Source organism: Zeugodacus cucurbitae, chromosome 4 (assembly GCF_028554725.1).
Source record: "Zeugodacus cucurbitae isolate PBARC_wt_2022May chromosome 4, idZeuCucr1.2, whole genome shotgun sequence".
Classification (NCBI taxonomy): Eukaryota; Metazoa; Arthropoda; class Insecta; order Diptera; family Tephritidae; genus Zeugodacus; species Zeugodacus cucurbitae.
Window position 1 is genome coordinate 53,953,698 of NC_071669.1, and position 22,006 is coordinate 53,975,703.

At 32.4% G+C, this 22,006-nt stretch overlaps 1 protein-coding gene across 1 annotated transcript in view; it reads left to right on the plus strand.

Moving 5' to 3' along the window:
- LOC105211049 (integral membrane protein GPR155) overlaps nucleotides 1–21,614 on the plus strand; it is a 34,230-nt gene extending 12,616 nt beyond the window's left edge. The window contains exons 2-13 of the mRNA XM_011182313.3: nucleotides 14,756–15,045; nucleotides 15,109–15,248; nucleotides 15,314–15,642; nucleotides 15,707–15,872; nucleotides 15,946–16,377; nucleotides 16,454–16,607; nucleotides 17,019–17,111; nucleotides 17,207–17,570; nucleotides 17,643–17,850; nucleotides 17,920–18,095; nucleotides 18,187–18,312; nucleotides 20,410–21,614. Of these exons, the coding sequence (XP_011180615.2) occupies nucleotides 14,756–15,045; nucleotides 15,109–15,248; nucleotides 15,314–15,642; nucleotides 15,707–15,872; nucleotides 15,946–16,377; nucleotides 16,454–16,607; nucleotides 17,019–17,111; nucleotides 17,207–17,570; nucleotides 17,643–17,850; nucleotides 17,920–18,095; nucleotides 18,187–18,312; nucleotides 20,410–20,611 (2,680 nt within the window). The 3' untranslated portion in view covers nucleotides 20,612–21,614. The remainder of the gene's footprint in view (nucleotides 1–14,755; nucleotides 15,046–15,108; nucleotides 15,249–15,313; nucleotides 15,643–15,706; nucleotides 15,873–15,945; nucleotides 16,378–16,453; nucleotides 16,608–17,018; nucleotides 17,112–17,206; nucleotides 17,571–17,642; nucleotides 17,851–17,919; nucleotides 18,096–18,186; nucleotides 18,313–20,409) is intronic.
- The last annotated feature ends 392 nt before the right edge of the window (nucleotides 21,615–22,006 follow it).

Here is a 22,006-nt window from a genome sequence, read left to right on the forward strand (position 1 = left end):
TTGGTGAAAAAATTAGTTGCAATAAAAAATCCTTTGTTCATACTAGACAATGCTATTTCAAAAGTGATGCAAAATTTTATTGAAATCGCTTAACTAACTTTTCGAGAAATCATGTCCACCGATTTAAAAAAATTGATTTTCAGATAAAAGCGTTGAAAGAACTGTTAACTGTTTTTTGAAACTGACTTGATCTAATGAACGGAGCTTCTAAAGGGTCTATCTCTTAGAATTTTACTTTTTAAAATTTCAAATCGAATTTTTGGAGAATATATTAAACATATTGTACCATTTCGCATTTTTGAAAATGTCAAAACGCCATAAGTTAACAGTTATTATACATTTTATGAATTATTAGCTGTTAAAATATAATATTATTTTTGTATGTTCTATTTTAAAACTCAAATTTATTCTAGAAAGATTTTCACTGGAATTGTGCTTTATAAAAAATACAGGGTTATTAAAAATTCACTCCCAGACAATTAAGCGTCTACAAAAAACATAATTAAATAATTTTTAAACACAATCCATATCGAATAAAGATTCTTGAACTAGAATTCATATTCTATAGATTTTTCTGTAAATATTTTTTTTTTAATTTAAAGTGTATTGCTTTTTACTACAGGGTAGCTAGCTATGCAGTGCAGTTATATAAATTTGCAAGTCAAGCACACATATATATATTTACTATTATTTACATACTTTGGCTGCTTAAGTAGCTGTTTGGAATTATTGGCTCGCAATTCAGCTGCAATTATAGACTGCGGCAGCCACTATTGCGGCGCTATTGTAAACGCATTCCCTACACTATATATGTAGCTATAGCGTCTAATGTGTGCAAACACACACACATTCATGGAAATATTTACATACAAGTTCATACAATTGTTTATAAGCCGCAAGCACAAAGCTTGGCAATGTTTGCATAGAATTAAGCGAATAAACCGCAAAGACAAACAAATTGGTGACGGCATGAAAGTCAATTGCATTGAATAACTGCTTATTGGCCGCGCTTTTGTATTGTAGTTCATTGTGGCTTTGGGGTTATTCCACTTGTTTAAATGCATGTTCTAGTGGTATACCTTACGTACATACATACAATTCATGTGTCTGTACTATATATCAACAATTAGACTTCTCAACATTTTCGTCACGCGAAATGCGAAAATTTGCTTTTGACTCATAGCTTATGCAGCTTTTTTGTTGTGAAAAAAAAAATATAAAAAAAATTTAATTGTTTTTTTTTTTTTAATTTTCATTCGTTTTAATGTTGATAAATATGCGTTCTCGTGTCGGATTTTGCATAAGTTTATTTCAAATAAATATAACGAAAATACGTATTTTCGCCAATTTCTGTTTGTTGACCACCCATTTTTTTCATGTAAAATATGTACTTTGCACTAACCAGTTTGTTGTCATTATCAGATTTTGGGTTTTACCCACAATTTTTTCGTCGCTCAGTTCGTTGCTTAGTTGCGCCAAAAATAAAAATAAAATTGAAAATAAATAAAATTTCGTACGAATCAAATTGAATAAATCAAGTTGAATTACGTACGTGTGTTTAATTACTTGTTGGTACTCAGAAATCGTTGCCGATAAATTGCATACTTGTGGACACGAAATGTAGCGCACACGTCGCGTTTCTTCGTAAAAGCCCAAGCAAAAACATGTGCAACAGGTTAGTTGTTCCACTAACTTTTCACTTTCGTTGCAAATATGGAATGAGTAATAAGCTGCACAGGTGTATATACTCTCATATGTAATTAAAATAGTAAGTTTCGTTGTAAAGTAAATTATAAAGTTGGGATTCCCAAGTTTCTTATCAGTTTTATCTGTTTGATAGGAAATTGTTGAGAAGTATTGGTCATGTAATATCAGGTAATTCTTAAAAATGTAAAGTTTTTAAGTTTAGACACTCATTAATTTAATAATTAAGACTCAATTAATATAAAAATATATTTAAAAAATTAAAAAGGTGGTAACTCCGTGGCAATTAAAAAAAATACATATTTTATTAAGGGGTTATGTGGGTTTCAGAGCCTAAAAACAGGGGTATTTTTACAATTATTTAAATATATATTTCAGTTAAACAATTCAGCATATCAAAGACACATATTTAAACTGTATATTATGTGAAATTTTTATATACAAATTCCGAAAACTCAGCCGTTTGTACCTCATCTCTCAAGACGTGTCAAAAAAACAAAATCAATAAACCAAAAATATTTCGATAGTAAATAGATAAATAAAAGTAATGAACTGAGGAAAAAATTGAATTTTTGACCGAATTTAAACAAAAACAAGTAAGGAAAGGCTAAGTTTGGGTGCAACCGAACATTTTATACTCTCGCAATTTATTTATATATTTTTATTAAGATAACACACAATTTGACCCAATTTGAAAATCCTATAATTGGGTATATGAGAGCTAGGGGAAGTTACACTATGAAATAATATGAAGAATTACCATGGGGCACTGAATTCTTCATATTCGATATTCGGGGCTTTGAAAAGTTATAGTCGGATTTCGACAATTCTTTCACAAGTGATGCCACAGATCATATACAGTATTTGTGTAAAGTTTTATTTCGCTATCTTCATTGGTTCCTTATGTATATATTATAAAGTAAAGGAATAAGATGGAGTTCAAAATTGAGTTACATGGGAAGTTGTCGTGGTTGTGAACCGATTTTATCCATTTTTCACACATGTCATCAGGGTGTCAAGAAAATATTATATACCGAATTTTATTCGAATCGGTCAAGTAGTTCCTGAGATATAGTTTTTGACTCATAAGTAGGCGACGCCACGCCCATTCTCCATTTTGTAAAAAAATCTGAGTGCAGCTTCCTTCTGCAATTTCTTCTGTAAAATTTAGTGTTTCTGACGTTTTTCGTTAGTGAGATAATCCACTTTTAATAATTTTCAACCTAACCTTTGTATGGGAGGTGGGCGTGGTTATTATCCGATTTCAACTATTTTCATGGTGTGTTATGGAGTACGTAAGAGAAACGACTGCAGAAAGTTTGGCTTATATAGCTTCATTTATTTGCGAGATTTATACAAATAACCGATTCGGGGGCGGGGCCACGCTCACTTCCCCAAAAAAATTACATCCAAATATGCCTCTTCCTAGTGTGAACCTTTGTTCCACTTGTTTACTTTCATAACTTTATTTATGGCTTAGTTATGACACTTTATGTGTTTTCGGTTTTCGCCATTTTGCGGGCGTGGCAGTGGTCCAATTTTGCCTATTTTCGAAAGCAATCCTCTCACGGTCCCAAGAAACATGTGTTCCAAGTTTCATTAGGATTTTTTTTCAATTGTAATTAAATTTTTATTTTCCGTTGCACGGACTGTCGGACGGACGGACGGACAGACGACAGACATTCGGATTTTGACTCGTCTCGCCACAATGATCTTTTTGATATATATAACGCTATAACTAACTTGTTTAGTTTGATTACAAACAACCGTTATGTGAAGAAAACTATAATACTCTCTTAGCAACTTTTATTGCGAGAGTTTAAAAAAAACTTAAAGAAATTCTACGTTTAATAACAAGAACGGAAGAGTGTGTTAAATTTAAACATAATCGCTTCATAACTCTTCGAGAAATCATGTCCCACCGATTTAATAAAATGAGTTTTGAGATAAACGCGTTTAAAGTATTAAACTGAAACTGACATGGCCAGTTGGGCGGAACTTCCAAAGGGTATATCTCTTAGAATTTTACTCGGATTAATTTGATATTTTTGGATAATATGCTTTTTGAAGATTATAACCTAACAATTCCTTATTATTTTATTAGTAGATATAAAAAAGATAAAAAATATATATTCATCCACATTAAATACTATTACTATACATTTCTACACAGAGGTCCACAATTATTGTCCACACAATTATACAGAAAATCCTTAATTGAGTCTTCCTCTCTCAGGATTGTTTTGGAACAATTTTAGTAGTAGTCTCACACATGTACCACATTACAAGACAATTTCCTGATTTCATAAATCCAATAATAATTTTTCTATTCCATCATAATTACGGTAATGTTTTCTGGATAGAAATTATCAGATCCAGCATATAATTTTTTCTTTTAAACGCCTAGTAAACATCGATTTTTTTTCAAATTGGAAATAAAAATTCTCTTGAAGTTTCAGACAACCCCATAATTTAGTCAATTAACTAATTTGCTTCATTATTAAATATTATAAAGTACTAATTGACTAAATTAAGGAGGTTTCTGGCATTCATTATATGGTTACAGCCTGCACTTTTTTCAACATTCATACGAATCGCTTTTGTAATCTTGATTTTATAATCGAGATTTGATGATCTCAGACCTTCAGATATGAATTTCGTTAAGCGCATCTCAATCCCTTGGAACCCGCCCAAAACTACGTTGAAACTTGACCACAAGTTTTTTTATCATTTTTTTTTTTAGAAATGTGTAGTGGCCTTGTTGAACTTATTGAAGAGTTGAGAAGTGCCACTTACATTTCGATAATGATATGAGTGTTCAAGTACTTAGAAATTTAATTGACAAAACTACATACAAGTATTCAGTAAGTAGTCTAGTCACTAATAGACTTATCTGTCATAAAGTGGATTTTGAAACTAATTGATATTCAGAAAACGTATACAACGTGTCTGGATATTGAGCAGAGACTAGAATATGGAATCAAATATATATATATATATCTGTACTTATGTAGAAATATATATTATATTTAATAAAATCAAATAATGGTCTAAATGTTCTGTTAAAAAATATTTTTAAAAATATTAAGAAAATAATAAAAAATATATATAGTATTCTATATCTATTGCATTCTTGTAAAGAGAGAAAAAATAAGTCTCTGTGTCATTTCACAGACACATAATTCATTTTTATAATTTGTTTATTGTTTTCTAATCATCTGACAGCTTTCATTCATCAAAGTAGATATTAATTGCAAACAATATCACTTTCAACTCTCAATTACTCACTACTATTTTAGCTATTATGTAAAATTATTACAATATCTATCTGACTGATCAGTCTAAGATGTAATATTGAGTTACCGCATGTACTATAAGTAACAACAGCGATTGTAAACAGTAGTAAATGAGATAACTATGTAAATTTATGTGAGTAACAACGATAAGGCAGGAAATTTGTAAGACTACAAAATAGAAGAATGCAATAAGTCGTATATCACTTTTTTATTTTTTTATTTTATAAAATAGAAACAAGAAATATATGTAATTGTATTGAATTAAAAAATTATATTAATTACTAAAATAAAAAGAAATATTGTTTTCATTTTTACAACTGTATTCACATTTTAAATTAGTTCATTTCACTAAATCAGAACTTTTCGATTTATTTATTTAAAAAAAAAAACTTTCAAAAATAGTTTCATACATATTTATTTTACACTCTCTCTCACTTAATTTCCAATTAATTAAGCGTAATTACTATTTTAATTACCTTTAATAATAACTTTAAACTTTCAGTGACCTTAATTTGTATTTTGCGGTTTTCCTTTCGCATTTTCGCAGTCAATCTAGTATATTATAGAAACTATGACTTAATTGCAATGTTTCATGCATAAATATTTATATACGGTTTCATGCGTAAGCATTGCACTTAATTTACGTGGAACATTAGCAAATAACTGTACTTGTGTATTGTGAAAGTTTACTGTTTCTCGGAGATGTTATATTTTTCTATTTTCAATTTTTGTATGAACAACTGCAGTGTTATTTATGGTTAAACAAAGTCATTTGTTTTAATGAAATTAGTCATAATAAAAAATAACGGTAAATATAGCGAATTAAAACATGTAGTCATACGTTTTGTTATTTTTCCTTTATAATTCCAATTTTTTTGTGAAAGAAAGTTCTGTTTTACTAAAATATTTACATTTCTCCAAATTCATTATGAGAAAATAACGTACAATTCGTATTCAGCGACCCGACGAAAACCCTTAAGTAACGAGTTTCAAGCAATTCTAATAAATTAAAAAAAAAAAACATCCGCCATATTGGATCCGCCATTTTGAATTTTGAAAAACTGACACCGGATTCGTTATACGGGATTTCAAACGAATCCGATGAATTTTAAAACTCGCTGTCCGCTATATTGGTTTTCTGGGGTTACGTCAAAATCCTGATCTGATGGGGTTAAGGGCCTATACCAGTGTAACTCATGTAAAATTAGGCGATTTTCGCGATTTTTTTTTTTTCTAAGAAAGTACTCAATCGATTGTTTCGAAGTTTTTTGCACATAATGAGACATATTTTCAGCTATATTTAAATTTTTTTTTTACAAAAATATTGCAAAATAACGGAGTTATATGCTGTCTTCGGAGGTACCAACAAAAAAAAGTTCCCCAACTGCCGAATGAGCAGCTTAAACAAAAAAATTCAAAAGGGTTATTCAAGTTGAATATATTTCCTATACAAAGGTCTAAAATTTTTGAAAAATATCAAAAATGAACAAAATAGCGTAGTTCTGAAAAAATGCCAAATTGACAATTTTCCACAAATCAAAAAGTTCGTTGGTCATTGTATAGTAAATATATTCAAGAATACTCAGTTTAATTTTGATCAGATTGTCGATCGGTCAATTCCTCGTTGAGTTATGATGTTAGCTATTTTAAGAAATGTCATTTCGAGAAAAACGCGTTTCAAGTATCGACTAAAGCGGCTTATGTATACCTGCGAGCGGTCACTATTTAGAATGCTGCCATTCAAAAACTATTCAAGATACGACCTTACCGCTTTCTCATATTTTTGATATTTTTGAAAGTATGAACTATCAAATAAACAAAAACTAAAAAATCTATTTTTTGAAAATGTCACACATGGGGCTATAGTAACCTTAAATAGACCTCGGATTCAGTCACCCCAAAGCATATCGTACGCTTGGGAAGACCTCCAGGTTATAACAATTAAAATGTGTATGATGATATACTGTGGAACTTCCATAACTCGAACTATCTATTCTATAACATAAAGATCTCCATAACTCAAATTTTTGAATTGGCAATAGCGTTTAGAAATCAAATTTCATACAAATTTGCTTCCATAACTCAAACTTCCTTAACTCGAAGTTCTCCATAACTAGAACTCTTGAAGTGACAATAGAAGGCAAATTCCATACAAATTTCCTTCCATAAATCGAACTTTTCAACCAGAGCATGATACAAAATTTAAATTAAATCCGCCAAATCTTCATTGTTTTATATTTATAAATATGTATTGTGCTGCGCAAAGACGTAAAACACGAATAAATGTGAGCAAATTGAATTGTTTATCTTTTTTTTGTTTTATCAATTCCATATTTCAATTGGTGTATTAAAGCTTGACCAGCATAAATTTTCCACATTTCTGGAAATTACTTTAATTTTCATTGTGATGCAATCTCGAATTGAAATTTCCAGTTCCGTTGGAAAAAAATTTGGGGATTCACAAACATTTATTTTATTTTTCATTTCGAAATCGATTTTTCGCTTCTACTTAAGCTTAAACAGTGTAAGCTTGAAATGTCATGCTTAATAATTTAACCCCTTTTAATGCCACTGCGGTATTTTTTCCTTGACTAATCGATTTAGAATGTAAAAAAGACTTAAGTTCAAATTGAGATTCTTTGATAGAAATTTTTAGATACATTTTTGACGGAAAAAACACTTCCTGAAACATTCTTAAAGACATGAAGCCTAGATTACACATCCAAATGTTTTTCCAAAACCAGAATCAGTACTTGTACAGAAACCAAAGTTCGTCATATAAACGAATATCTTTTAAAATATTAAATAAGCATCCCTACTAAATAATTTGATCCACTTCCACTCTAAAATTGACAAAAATGTGACTTACACGCTTTTAAAACGCGATCGCCAATATGCAAATAAGGAAGGAAATATTTATACACCACCTAAGGGTATTCCAGTGTTAGTCATGAACTCGAAAAGTAACAACTGTACAACTTGTCTGTCTGCATGCGCAGTGTCTGCGTTGCAGTTATAAAAAGAGACCGGCAAAAAAAAAACAGGTGAAATGATTTGGATTGCATTTGGCGAAAGCGTGATTTCTTTGTTCAACTTGTAAGCGAGTATGTATGGAGTATGTGTGTGTAATAAAAATGAGCTCACTTAATACTTCTTACTTATCGCTTCGTTTGATTGTTTCTCTTAAATAAAATTTTGAGAGGTTAACGTGAAATGTGTATAAACATTTTTTACGTGAATTCTTGGAACATTGTTTTCCAATACCCAATTTTTTATGTTCTACCAAAATGTTCTTGATAATGGGTTGTTTTTAAAAAAAGTATAAAATAAATTCATACAACCGATTGATTTCATTTTAGAAAGTCAAAAAGTAAAAACAATTATTTAAGTATATATGTCCGTCTGTTTGTGCCCAATTAAGTCAATATAGATCCACGACTATGACTAATCAAAATATAATTTCGCATTTCATACTTTCCATAAAGAATCTGGAAAATATACCAGAGTTATTGATCAAACCCATCAGGCCACGATCTTATGCCAATTGATAGTCATTTTACAAGAAACTCGAATAAGCATAAATACCCATAGTAAAGTATTACATATGAAGTTAACTTTTACTGGGACCTTGAGAGTGTATTCTTATCAGGATTGACGATTTTTTCATATAAAACAACGGACTTTATATCATACAGTTTTCTGATAACGATAACACATCAAATAGGCTATGGTTATGGCAAGCAATTGAATCAAATAAATTTCGGTTTTACACTTCAGTTAGTGAATAGAACCAATTCGACTTTCACCTCACTAGCATTCTTAAATCCATTGAGATTGCTATTATTTTTACAACAAAAACAAATGTTCCATCCAAAAGTTAATAAATACTTCACTTCAACTAAGTCCTAGTCTCGAAGAAAAAAGTGGGCTAATCACAGTATTTGAAAACTGAGTTCTTGTTGTTTTAAGAGTCTTTGAACCGATTATGTGGGAAGAAATCGGAAATGTTTACTTTCTCTGAAAATATTATAGGATGAGTGAATTTTTTTGCGTGTAATTGAGCCCTAGTTATAGGGGTAGCTAAATTTAAGCGATTTTGAGAAAAAAGTTAGGTGCGTTTCAAAATTAAAATTTGTTTGTCTTATTAAATAACAATATGTTTCAAATATCATCCAAAAATATCAAATCAATCCGAATAATATTCTAAGAGATTTACCCTTTGGAAGTTTCGTCCATCAGGCCACGTCAGTACGAATGTAAAACTTTAAAGCATTTATCTCCCAACTCTATTTTTCAAGTCGGTGGACACGATATCTCAAAAAGTTATGGAGCGATTTTGTTCAAATTTTGCACACATCTTTGGAATAACATTATCTAGTTAATGAACGAAGGATTTTTTTATGTTTATTACAATATATATTGGCTCGAAGCCAATATATATGTATGCCGAAAATTTTACCAAAAAAGTGAGTTTTAAATATTTATTTTTTTCCTCCATTCATTAAATAGATCTATTCATGTTCTATTGTAATATTTTTGGTTTATTGATTTTAGATGATCCAATAATGAGTTATGATGTCCACCACAAGACTTTTTATTTTGGGCACGCCATGGGAGGTAAGGGGCCAAACGACTGAGTTTTCAGAATTTTTAAATAAAACTTTCACAAAATACTGTTTAAAAATGAATCTTTGATACGCTAAATTGTTAAAATGAAATATATGATTGAATATATTTAAAATAAAATTGTAAAAGTAACTTTGTTTATAGCTTCTGAAACCAACCTAACCCCTTAAGTATTGGATAGCTACACCGGTTTACATTGGAATAGTCCATTTTCAATACCGGGTCTTATTAATATCACCTCACAATAGTTGCTCTTCGATATGCCCTCTTACCTATAGAATTAATATTTTCCAGATATGATTCTTTTAGATTGTTTTCCCTTTCCAAAACTGACAAAAAAATGCTCGATGGTTAAAGAGGCTCGATATCTGTCGTTAACAGTTATACTAAAGCGTTTAAGATTTCCTAACACTCGATTATTTCTGGCTGCTATCAAATTATTTATGTTTAACCAAGTCAACAATTTATTTTGATGTTTCCGCTTGATTAAAGCAACAACAACATACGGAAAGTAACAGTCAGCTTTTAAATATGGCTTCTAAGACTTATTGTGCTTCTAAGACGGCGGCACGTGCCACCTAAATTTAGTGTGCAACAACAAAAATTTTCAAAACAAAAAAAGTAACTTAACGAAAGTCTATATTTATATACAGATATACATACGTATATATATATATATATGTAAATATAAAGCTGCGTGTTGCTTGAGGTCAAGCAACTTGTTGCTTCACGGCTGATTTTCATGCGTGGGTTGGTGGCAGGTATTGAAATTTGGCAAACGCATTGATTTGGATTTTTGGGTATATACATACATATATGCATATGTAGGTCCATATACGTATATAAATATATAATAAATATATAAACATTAGTCTATTAATAGAGCTCCCATTTCATGCATGAGATTGCATGTTTATATAAAAGTCAGTAAAGTAAAATGTGCGTGCGAAAAGTGTTTAACGTTTTGTATAACGCAAGTAATGAAACTAAAGCACTGTTATTGTGCTGTATTTTTTTTGTAATTTCACATATTTGGGGCGTGACAATAAAGTTTAACGCATTGGCTGCGGCACTGTAACACGTCAAACACGCCATTATTGTTGTTATTATTTTTTTTACTTTTTCCACTATACTTAATTGTCTGTTTCACGTTTTTTGCGATTCATTTTGTTGTTTTACTTTGTAAAGTTTTCAATTGAGTTTTTCGATTTTTTTAGTTAAAATTTTTTTTTTTATTTTTACCTTTTATTTTTATTTTTAATTTTATTTTTTATCTTTTATTATTATTTTTTTTAGTTTTTATTCATATTTTTTTGTTTGTTATTTTGTATATTTTATTTTTGGGTTCCTTTTTTAATTTTTTTTTTATATTTATTTTTTTTTTATTTTTAATTTTTATTTTAATTTTTTTTTTGGTATTTTTTTAGTTTATTTTTTTCTGCTTAATTACATTCCCATTTATAAACTTAAAAGCTGTAAGCTCATTAATAAAAGTAAATTGTTTGTAGGCGGTCTCAAAAGGGGTGTGTATTGCCGGCGGCAGTTATACTTACACATACAAACATATGATTGTGTGTGTATGCGCTTTTGTGAAAATTTCATTTAATTTTATATGTCTGCTTCCGCCGTTAATGCGGTTTAGTTTGCGTTTAATGTCACTCTTTCGGCATGTGCAAGACTACATATAAACATACATATGTATATACACATACACTCTATGTACATATATATGTATTATAAAAGCCGTCGCTGCATTTCCGTGCAAACTAAAATAACAAATTGCGATTTGCATTTAAATTAACTGCACATTCACACATACATATGTATATATAGGAGTCGATATGTGTATATAACGAAGTGCCGAAAAGAACATGCAAACATTGTGTGCGAGTTGGAAAGCGCCGAGAGATTGATTGCTATGGACCAGCGGAAGTTTTCCAATGTTTTGATTGCCATATAAATAGTGTTGTGACGTACCAAAGCACTACTAATTCATAATTAATGGGCACAGTGGGCTATTTCGTTATAATATTTTTATTAAATTCCCAATGTTTATATATTTACAATGAGAAATGCTTAAGGTAAATACATATTACATAATATTCTTATGCTATTCACAAACAACCCTCTTATAGTCTTTTCGCACAGTCAAATTAATTGATCAATTAAAATTTTAATCGAGAAACTAGTTTTTGCCCTTCTCACTGTCGGCTACTCTATAATAATTTCAGATGTTATACATTCTAGCAACTAAAAAAATTGTTTTTTTTTTTTTGTTTGATAAAGTTCAGAGTAAAGACAATATAAATATCGAAAAACAAAAAAATATTTACTGAATATTGGGCCTAATCATAGAATTCAAAATCAGCGAATTCGATTTCGATACGATAAGGATTTTCGTTTAAAAATTTTCCAGCAATCATTGATTCCGTCGATAAGCTGCTTTACTACAATGTGAAAACGCAATACTGTTTTATCGACAAATGTGACAAATGATTGCGGTAAACGGAATTTTAAGACGATAGTGTACTATATTTAAGGCTTAAAAAACAATATTTCATATTAAAAAATATTGAAATTTTTTGAAAGTTGTAAGTATTTTTCTGGAGCGCCTGGAGTCTGCACTTGTAAATCGGTGCCGGTGATGGAGGTCGTGCAATGCATCTGAAACAGTCGAACCAAATTTTTTTTTTTTAATTTTTATAAGTTTCTTTTTTTATGAACGAAAAGAATAGCGAAGAAGTTATAAAATTGCAAATATTTTCGAAGTTTGAAAAAAAAAATTGACTTTAAGTTGCAAAACAAGTAATTTAAATAATATTTACCCATTTAAAATATAATTTAGTCCTTTAATCAGTCCTTCAGTAATTGTTTACATACAAACTTCCAAATGGTTTATTTCTTTTAAATTTCTGCAACTCACTCGCCAACGGAGAAATTTCGACAAAAATTGTCGATTTTGTGGATTCAATGATTTCGTAATTAGCGACAACTATTAACAGCGCGGAATGTATTTTATCATGTCTGTAAATGCGTTCACTTTGGTTGAAAATTGTATTTTCGATACGGTTTCAATTATTGCAATTTAAAATTTTTCGAACGTATTGAACCATTTTTCCATCGAAACGGATTCAATGATTAGGCCCATTCATTTAAATTTAATCGCTGTAAATTTCTTTTAGAAAACTTCTATTAAATTATTTGTCTTTCATTAAATTTTCTATTCTCTCAATGACTGCATATATTCCATAGTGAATTGGGCAGCAATTTTAAGAAAATTAACTATTAATGGACAATTAATTATTTTTATATCTTAATTGAGTTACAATTAAGGATTTTAATTAAGTTAATAACTAAGATATATGCAAGAAAACTACATTAGCCAGTACTCTAGGAACTAAATAATCCATGTTTTTTACTCACATAAAAAAAAACATTAATCATATGAAATCGCGCCAACACTATGACAAATTAATGTCAGCTGACTGCTCTTTATTTAAATAGGCTTGTCGTTTGACACTTGAAATTTTAACTGACATCGCAAGGCGCCTGCCAATTTATGCAAAAAGCAACACATAAATGAATGAATGAATGAATCAGTGACAACACTGCAGTAATCCAATGAAAATAAATAAGATAAATATGTTGAACTACAAATGGCTGCTAAGTTATGCGTAAAGTTATGTTACCGGACGGTCACAAGACGCTGCTAATGCACTTGTTAATTTTGTTTACTACTTATGAGCAGAGTTCGTTGCCGGCAGTCAGTTGTACACGTAAATCATGTGACACAGGAAACCGTGAGTGAAAGTATTGTTGTCCAGTCTGCGAAAGTTATTTATTTATTTATTTATTTTTTTGTAACGAAAATCTTATTCCAATAATGAGCAATGTTATTGTTGAATATACAAATATATGGTTTTAATGTAGGCGTAGTAGTTTAGCGGCAGAAAACTATTTTCTCTATTTCCTATTTCGAGGAATGTTGTTGATTCTACTGTCCTTAGCCGTAAATAAAGTCGATCCGTTCATATTATTACAAAGAGCTGACTATCGTAGGAAAGGTTTAGAGGTGGATTGGACAAGGCTATAAATCTCGAACATTCTAAATCTTCAACGCCGATCCCCTCATGGCACTCTATGCTTTCTAGGGAGCTACCAGTAAAAATCATATGTAGAACAGTATAATTTGGCACTGGGATCCGGACTATTGGGCACAAATACTTCAAAAACGTACATATATGTAGGAAGCTCCTCTTCAACTTTAGGTCAAACAAAATGTTGTCATCCTCCTTGAATGCTTCCACTTCCATAATGTGTCCGAAAGTATTCCACGTTTATATGTTCATAAATACGTAGATCAATTTAAGTAGAGAGTCTAATCAATAAATACCCGATTGCAAATACCATATTTTATTTTTTAAATCTCTTAAAATGTTCTATAAATGTCCAGAGCATAGATCAACGCAAAGTTCTGAGTTCGTTTTCTACTGAATTCTAATTATAGTAGGGTCCTCCATTAAAAAACAACCGTCTCTGAAAGCCCAATCCTACAATCAGTTCTCCATACCGAAACCAACATTTCCATATTACAAATTTCTTGCTCAAATTTATACATTATCTTGACATACCCCCGATGAGTAGGGAATGTATAGGCTAAGGAAGTTTTAAAAATCAATTTATGATTTTTGCAAGTCCAAGTTCATATTAATCCCTAAAGTTACTAAAAATTTAAATACTAATCCCGTGTATAAGATCGCTTCATGGACTTGCCGTTAGCCAAAGTCGCAAACGATCTACAATACTTAAATAGAATCCCAAATGGGGTTCGAAACCAACTATTCGAGATCTTTAGGTAATCCTTTTAATGATCTATGTACATTGGAAACCAAAATATATATAAGATATATTTTGGAATATAGAGGTGACAACTGATCAAGATATAGTTCAAAATATTTATTGAAAAAGTTTCTTACGACATATAATGAATATTTCATTTGTTATATGTACATTTTGTAAACTTAACCCCGTAATAATAACCTTGAAACACTCCACATATAATTGATTTACATATTTCTTCGAAGTTTACTTGACTTACATAAACATTTCTATGCTACTCTACTCCACAGTTACATTGCTGGCCGCTTCAAAATCATTTCGAATTCGGAAACTAAAGGCCTTGGCACATTCGTCGGCACATTCGCATTGCCATCGCTGATCTTTCTCTCGCTGGTCGAGCTCAATTGGAACACGGTGAATTGGACCTTCTTACTGGCCATGACCCTATCCAAATCGATTGTATTCTTTGCTGTGCTCGTGATCTCACTGCTCATAACACGACCACTGAATTATGCGCGCGCCGGCCTCTTGAGTATTTTCTGCACGCAGAGTAATGATTTCGCGATTGGCTATCCGATTGGTATGTAGCAATTTTACCGCTAAATAAGTGAAAATTTACATGTATTTTTCGTCTTCTTTACAGTTATGGCGCTGTACAAAGACGTGCATCCCGAGTATGCCTCTTACTTGTATTTGATGGCGCCCATTTCGTTGGCGCTACTGAATCCCATCGGCTTGGTGTTAATGGAAATCTCGAAAATCATGCAAACCAAAGCCGAAGCGGTAAGTTATTTACGCATAACTTTACTTTTTTCTATAAAAAAATAAAAAATCATTTACAAATTCAGGCACAAGAAGCACCAATCTGCCCAGAAACCTGTCCAGCCGAACAGCTGACAAAGCGCACACGTTGTGTGGGTGAAAAAACGCTCTTGATATTGCATACACTAAAATCGCTCTTCTTCAATCCAATGTTGTTGATGACCCTGTTGGGAGTTGGTGGCGCTTTCGTCTTTCCAAATGGTCTACCCGAAGTGATAGCGAGCGTTTTGCGCGTTTTCGGTCAGTCATTTTCAGCGACGGCGCTTTTCCTGCTGGGCTTGAAAATTGTCGGACAAGGTGGTTCATTGCGTGGCGCAGGCTTTTTGCTACCCGGCATCTTGATATTGGTGAAAATGTAAGTTTTTGCACAGAAACGTTGTCTACATTTAGGCGCCATACTAAAGTCTAATCTTTTATAGTTTGGTTTTGCCGCTAGTGTGCCGTCAAACGGTGAATATCATGCAAGCGGGCACAGATTTCAATGATACAACTGAATTGAGCACCTTCGGCTTTTTATATGGCACCTTTCCGGCCGCACCGGGCGCTTTCGTCATTGCCACACAATACAATGTCGAAGTGGAATTGGTATGTAGAGATGCATTTTGAGTTGTCGTATTAGTTATGAGAACAATTTCTTTATTTTTTCTCTCCAATCCAGGTCGCTACCGGCATGGTACTCTGCACATTCATCTCCGCGCCGCTTATGTTCATCTCGGCGAAAATGATCTCCATCACCAATTTAAATCCCGTCGACTATATACACGAGTTGGATGTATTTTCTTTCGATATAAGCGTTGCCGGCGTGGCTGCCTGCATCTGGGTTTTGCTTTTATTGATTGTAACGAAGCGGTTTAGACGCATGCCGCACCGCGTCACCTTCTGTTTGGTGTTGTCGCAACTGATGTGCTGCACCGCCATCATTATTTGGGCGAAATTCGATCATGTCGAGAAGTGGCTGATTTATCTGCAATTCTTTCTCTTCAATATGGGCACATTCAGCAGTCGTTTGTGGACCGCCATCTTGGCAATTTCCTTGCTCTTCCTGCAGTGTCGCAGCTTGTGTTTCGTACTCAACATGTGGCCCTATATGGTGAGTTGTGCTAGGTGTTTTGGTGGCAATATAAACTCATTTTTAATATAATTTCAAAATTTATATGAACAAATAGGTCGCCTTCGCTTGGGGTGTGCCCGCCATAATATCTGGTCTGCTGATCGCCTTGGATAGCAAGATTTTATTGCCGGATAAACATAATCCTTGCTTTCAATATGGCACTGCGCAGGCTGCAGTCACTGTATTCATGCTTGTCATGTGTTTCTTTGGTAAGTTAAGCTTAATTTTCGATTACTCAAGCCAGTCAAGCGGCGGCTAATGGACAAAACTTCTAAATCACCTTTTCCAAAGCATGACTGGCTTAACCTCTTAAGTATTCTAAGACTTGTTTTTAATGATGAGAAAACCGCTGTTGACAAGTTAAGACAGGCTTTGCATGGCGCTTGCGTCGCTCAGCACACACGGAAAGCTGCTTATACGGCTGCGGAGAGCGCGTGTTATGACGCTGGGACGCAGCTGCAGCTATTTCTTGTCTGCTGTCCCCCTTGTACGTTAAGTGCTGTGTAAAGCTTTGCAGTGATGTACACAAAGTTTTCAATCTGATACATAAATTTATCTTCTAACCCCATTAATCTAAGCTGGGATCAATTCTTAACCTTTCTTATACCGTTACTTTGCAGTTACGGTTGGCTGTTTGGTAATGCATCAGCGTTACAAGAAGCGTTATGAGAAGTACTTGACATATACACGCGAATTATCCAATCCTGACTCAGGTGAGTTCATTTAAATTCCATTTTTTTTTTTATATAAATTTTTTTTTTTAAATAAAATTTTTTTTTTAAATAAAATTTTATTTTTATTCCATCAGAACCCTCTGACTTGCAATCGACCATATCTACCGCGAATTTGCTCACGAATGCTGATGGTGCGCGTCTCTCCAATGGCAGCGTGCCCGTGCAAAGACGTCGTTATGGTTCGTACTCTTCATCGGACGATGATGATATTATCTCGACAGCCGATAATGGGCCCAACACCATAGCTGGCGGCTGCGGTGGTGGTGGTGGTACTTGTTGCTCCAGCACTACCAGTCCAACAACTACAACGGTTGTTGTAGATATCGAAGATTTGTTGGGACGCCGTGAAGCGGCTGCCAAATCAGCTGCTGAAAGCATGGCGCGTAAGCGTAGCAATGATACAGCCACCACGCCATCAACAGACCAATTTGAAGATGAGTAAGTGCTAATAAAACTGGTTCAACATTCTCACTAAATTTATTTTAATGTAATATATCACTCGTTCTCCAGAAATCTTGGCATACGTTCGGGCATCTGCAGTCCAGCTTTCAATTGTGGCGCGAGTTCTTCACGTCAAAATTGCCAATCGATTATCGAGCGCTATCAAGATCAGTCACGTCGTGGTCTAGAGCCATTGGAATATGCTAATGATGCTGATGAATATCAGACTTTGAAGCATACAGTATTGTTGGTGTTGTTGCTCTGCTCCATGTTTGTGGTATGTACATTAAACTTTCTTATTCCAAACACAAATTAATAACTATAAAATGAAATTATCACTTTCCAGGGCTTATCTGTCTCCATTTGGACTCTAGTCATGGATGGCATGTCTGGTATTTATTTGGAATTGAGTTTTCTGGACGCTTTCTTGAACTTCGGACAGAGCTTAATCGTTTTGGCGCTATTTATCACTGACACCAGCGAATTGCTGACACCGTTCGTGAAGATTTGGCGCAAGTTGTGGTGCGTAGCAGTTTATTGAGTGTTAAAAGGCTTTTTTTTTTAATTTTTTGTAAAAAAAAAAAAATATTTTTTCTATCCTCTCTTCTTTTAGGTACGGCGCAAATGTTTTAACGTTGCCACTTTGGACAAGCCTCAACCCGGAGACCAAGCATATTTGTGAGCAGTTCCGCAATCATCATTTGGACAATTGCAAGAAGGATATTGCCAAGGATAGAAGGTTGGTTTTATACTATATTTTCTGTGCTATTTCATTTTGTGTGTTTTTTATACTCCTGCAACTGTGAATCACTCATCACAAGAATGCATTGATTATTATTTTATCATACAGAATAGTTCAAAATTATAATTTTTGAAAATTTCTAATCTCAAACACCTACTTTTCTTAAAGAGCCAACAATTTTATGAGCCTTGATAATCCATAGATCGTTATTTTATATTATGTAATTGAGGTTATGAATATGAAGTTAATACCAATTTCCATTTCACTTCTAATTTTATAGGAAATTTGTAAAATTTCCTTGATTTTTTAATCTATTATAATCGTTTTGGTATGAAATAAAACCAAAATTCTTTTAATTTAAATATTTTTATGAATTATTCATGAATATCAAGCATTTCAGTCGTTAATATACATTTTATAATAATCTAAGAAAGTCAAGTCCTTTTGATACTGCATAGTATTCTATTTTAATATCAGCTGATTGAAGTGTTTTTAGAAGGTATGTAATTCCACTTTCTTGAGCAATTACATCATTGAGCTGATTACATCACATTTAAAGCATAAGAAGCTAGTAGCAAAAGAAAGCTTTCAATTAATTTTTTCATGACGCTTGGCTAATACTTAAATATAGAAATTTAAATTACTTACTTTTGAAAGAAATGCTGCAAATTACATGATGTATTCAAAAAATAACGGGAATCGTAAAATTTTCGCTTATAAAACGAAAATTCCCGTTATTTTTTGAACACACCTCTTATGTAAAGGGTTTTTCAATAAGAGCGCACAAACGATTTTTTAAATAAAACAAAAACGGTTTGGGATATCAATCAATTTTCTTTATTCCTGTGAAAGTACATTCGATGTCATTAAGTATGGAACTCGATTTCTCAAAAGGCCAGATGCTGGACCCAATTTTCGACGGTTTTCAAGCATAAATCGGCCTACACTGCTGCAGTTTCACATTCGATATTCTTAGGAAGTTCATCAATCGTCTGTGGCTTGCCGACATAGACCATAGGTTTGACATAGCTCGAGAAGAAATGGTCTCACGATAGAGTCGGCTAATTGACTAGGCCATTTATTGAGATGACGCGTTCACCAAACTTTGGTTTTCAATAAATTGATTGTGACATTCGCTGTGTTGCTTGTCCAAGTCCATATCATCTAATTCGAGCTAAAAATATTCGGTTATCATTGAGTTGTAGCGGTTCCCATTCACAGTAACGTGCCGGTATTGATCATCACAGAAGAAGTTCGCCCCCAATGACGCCGCTGGCCCATAAACCGCACCAAACCGTAATTTTTTCGTGACGCAATGGTGACACATGGAGTATATGTGGATTGCTGCCTGACCAATAACGCATATTTTGCTTATTAACGAAGTCATTCAGCCAGAAATTAGCCTTATCGCTAAATATGTGTTTTCGATGAAAATCCCCTCTTATAGTTTACGATACTGTCTCCGAATTTCGGTAGTAAATTTTATCGTATATCTTTTTGTGATGAAATGACAAACCTTACTGAAGAGAGATATCAAAAGCGGTGGAAAATTATGGCGTCGTTTGCTATCCCTATCGGTATACTTTGTAGCGTCCCTTTTGAAAAACCCATTACAAGTAGTTCTGACTCAAAATCGTTTTACAAACCAATTTGACATTTTTCATTCACTTTTGGTACATTTTTGCATAAAAGCTTTACAAATTATGTATCAAAACACAAAAATAATGTCGAATTTGGATTTCTCACACCAAAAAAACTTTCCAATTTGAATTTAGAAGACAAACACAATCATTAAAATTGCGTTAAAAAACCGATTCCGTTTAAAAAATGTAATTTCATATTATTCGAAATTTCACATAACCTCTAAAAATTGTTTAACATTAGATTTAGCGTTTCATAATTGACTTTATCACATAGGCTGTCAGCTTTTATATCATTTCAACTGCTACAGTGTTGTTTATTATTCTCAATTTGTTCCGTAATATTTAATGATTTACTATAAATCATAAATTATTTATTTGCGTATGCCACCTTTATTTCCTTTTAATTCCTCATTCTCATTAATATTTTCAATATTTTTTATATTGCCTACAGGTGGCGCATCCGTGTTTACCGCAAAGTATTTTATGGCACCGAATTCGTGGATTGGCTAATGGAAGTTGGTCTCGCCAAGGATCGCCTGGAGGCTGTGCATTATGCTAGGCACTTAGTGGACGGACGTGTGCTGCGGCATATAAACAATGTTTATCATTTCGAGGATAAACAGCTATTATATAATTTCTGTGCACGCATGTAAATTTAAGTACAACAACAACAAAACGTAAATACGTATAAAATTACGTATGCTTCAAGGAATTTAATTTCCTTTTTTCTCTGATTATTTTTTGTTTTTGTTTGTTTAAGTGCAATAATATTAGTAGTAAGTGTAACTATAAGTGTAAGGACGACGTTGTACCAATGTAACGTTGGATGTGGTGCTGTGATGCGTGTCAAATGTTATTTTCATATAAGCTTATATGTATTAAATATATATACAACAGTATATTAGCTGCTTTATACATACATACACATACATATATACAAACATATACATATATAGTTTATATATATATATTAGTTATTGAAAGTTACTGGCGTAAGCAGCCATTTACGTGATTAACTTGCATATAATCTACCCACTTAAACGCAAATCATTATGTCTGTTTGATTTATTGCGATTGTGGTTTATTGTAAACCTTTATTCACTATTAAGTATGTATCTTAGGAATTTGTATTAACTAGTCGTTCTAGTTTTTAATTTTTGTTGTATGTTGTATGCATAAAAGATCATATCACAAAGAATTATTAGCTTTCAATTAGACAATTCAATTTAGACAATCCTGCAACTATTATGTAATTTGTTTTTGTATTTTTTTATTTTTTAATTTTGTAATTTTGTTTGTGCAATTGTTTTACTCTATAGTGTATTTGAATTGTACGAAGTGTACGCGCTATGCCAAATATCTATTGTAAATTAGGGAATTATATGTATAAATTTAGTGAACGAAACGTATTTTTTGCATAGAAGAAACGCCAATTTTATTGTGAAAAAATGAAAAATGAAGAATATTTGCTAGGCATAAGTTGATATATAAAGATTGTGATTGCTTTTAAGCACAATTCGGTTTATAAGCAAGTGCAGTTAGTTAGCAAGCTGCAAATGAGAGATAATCTATTCTAAAAATATTTTAGAAAAATGTAAATATATTATAAAATAAAGAAATAATAAATTTGCTACGGTCACAAAGAAGCTGAAAAAAGAATATGCCGAATATGTTTTCCTTAGTTTTATGTTAAGGGGAAATTATTTTTATTATTCCAATTGTTTTTAGCGGAGTATTTCTGTATGTTCAAGTTCGAAGACGGTAAATAAACACTGGCGCCACTATCGCAAGATAAGTTTGCTATAGTCTCCTAGACGCCTACTGCGGATTTTAGCGATATTGGAAATATGATTCTTGCCTTATCTGTATGGACTACCCGGAGATTGGCAAAACGATTAAAGGATTATACGAATAATGTCGAATTGCACATAAACGGTCTCATTTGATATTGTTCGAACTGCTACCTGACCTAACGTATTTTCCACATTTGGCTTCATGAACTTCTTTTAATTTCCAAGAATGGAAAAAGTCAGTCGTCGGACAAAATT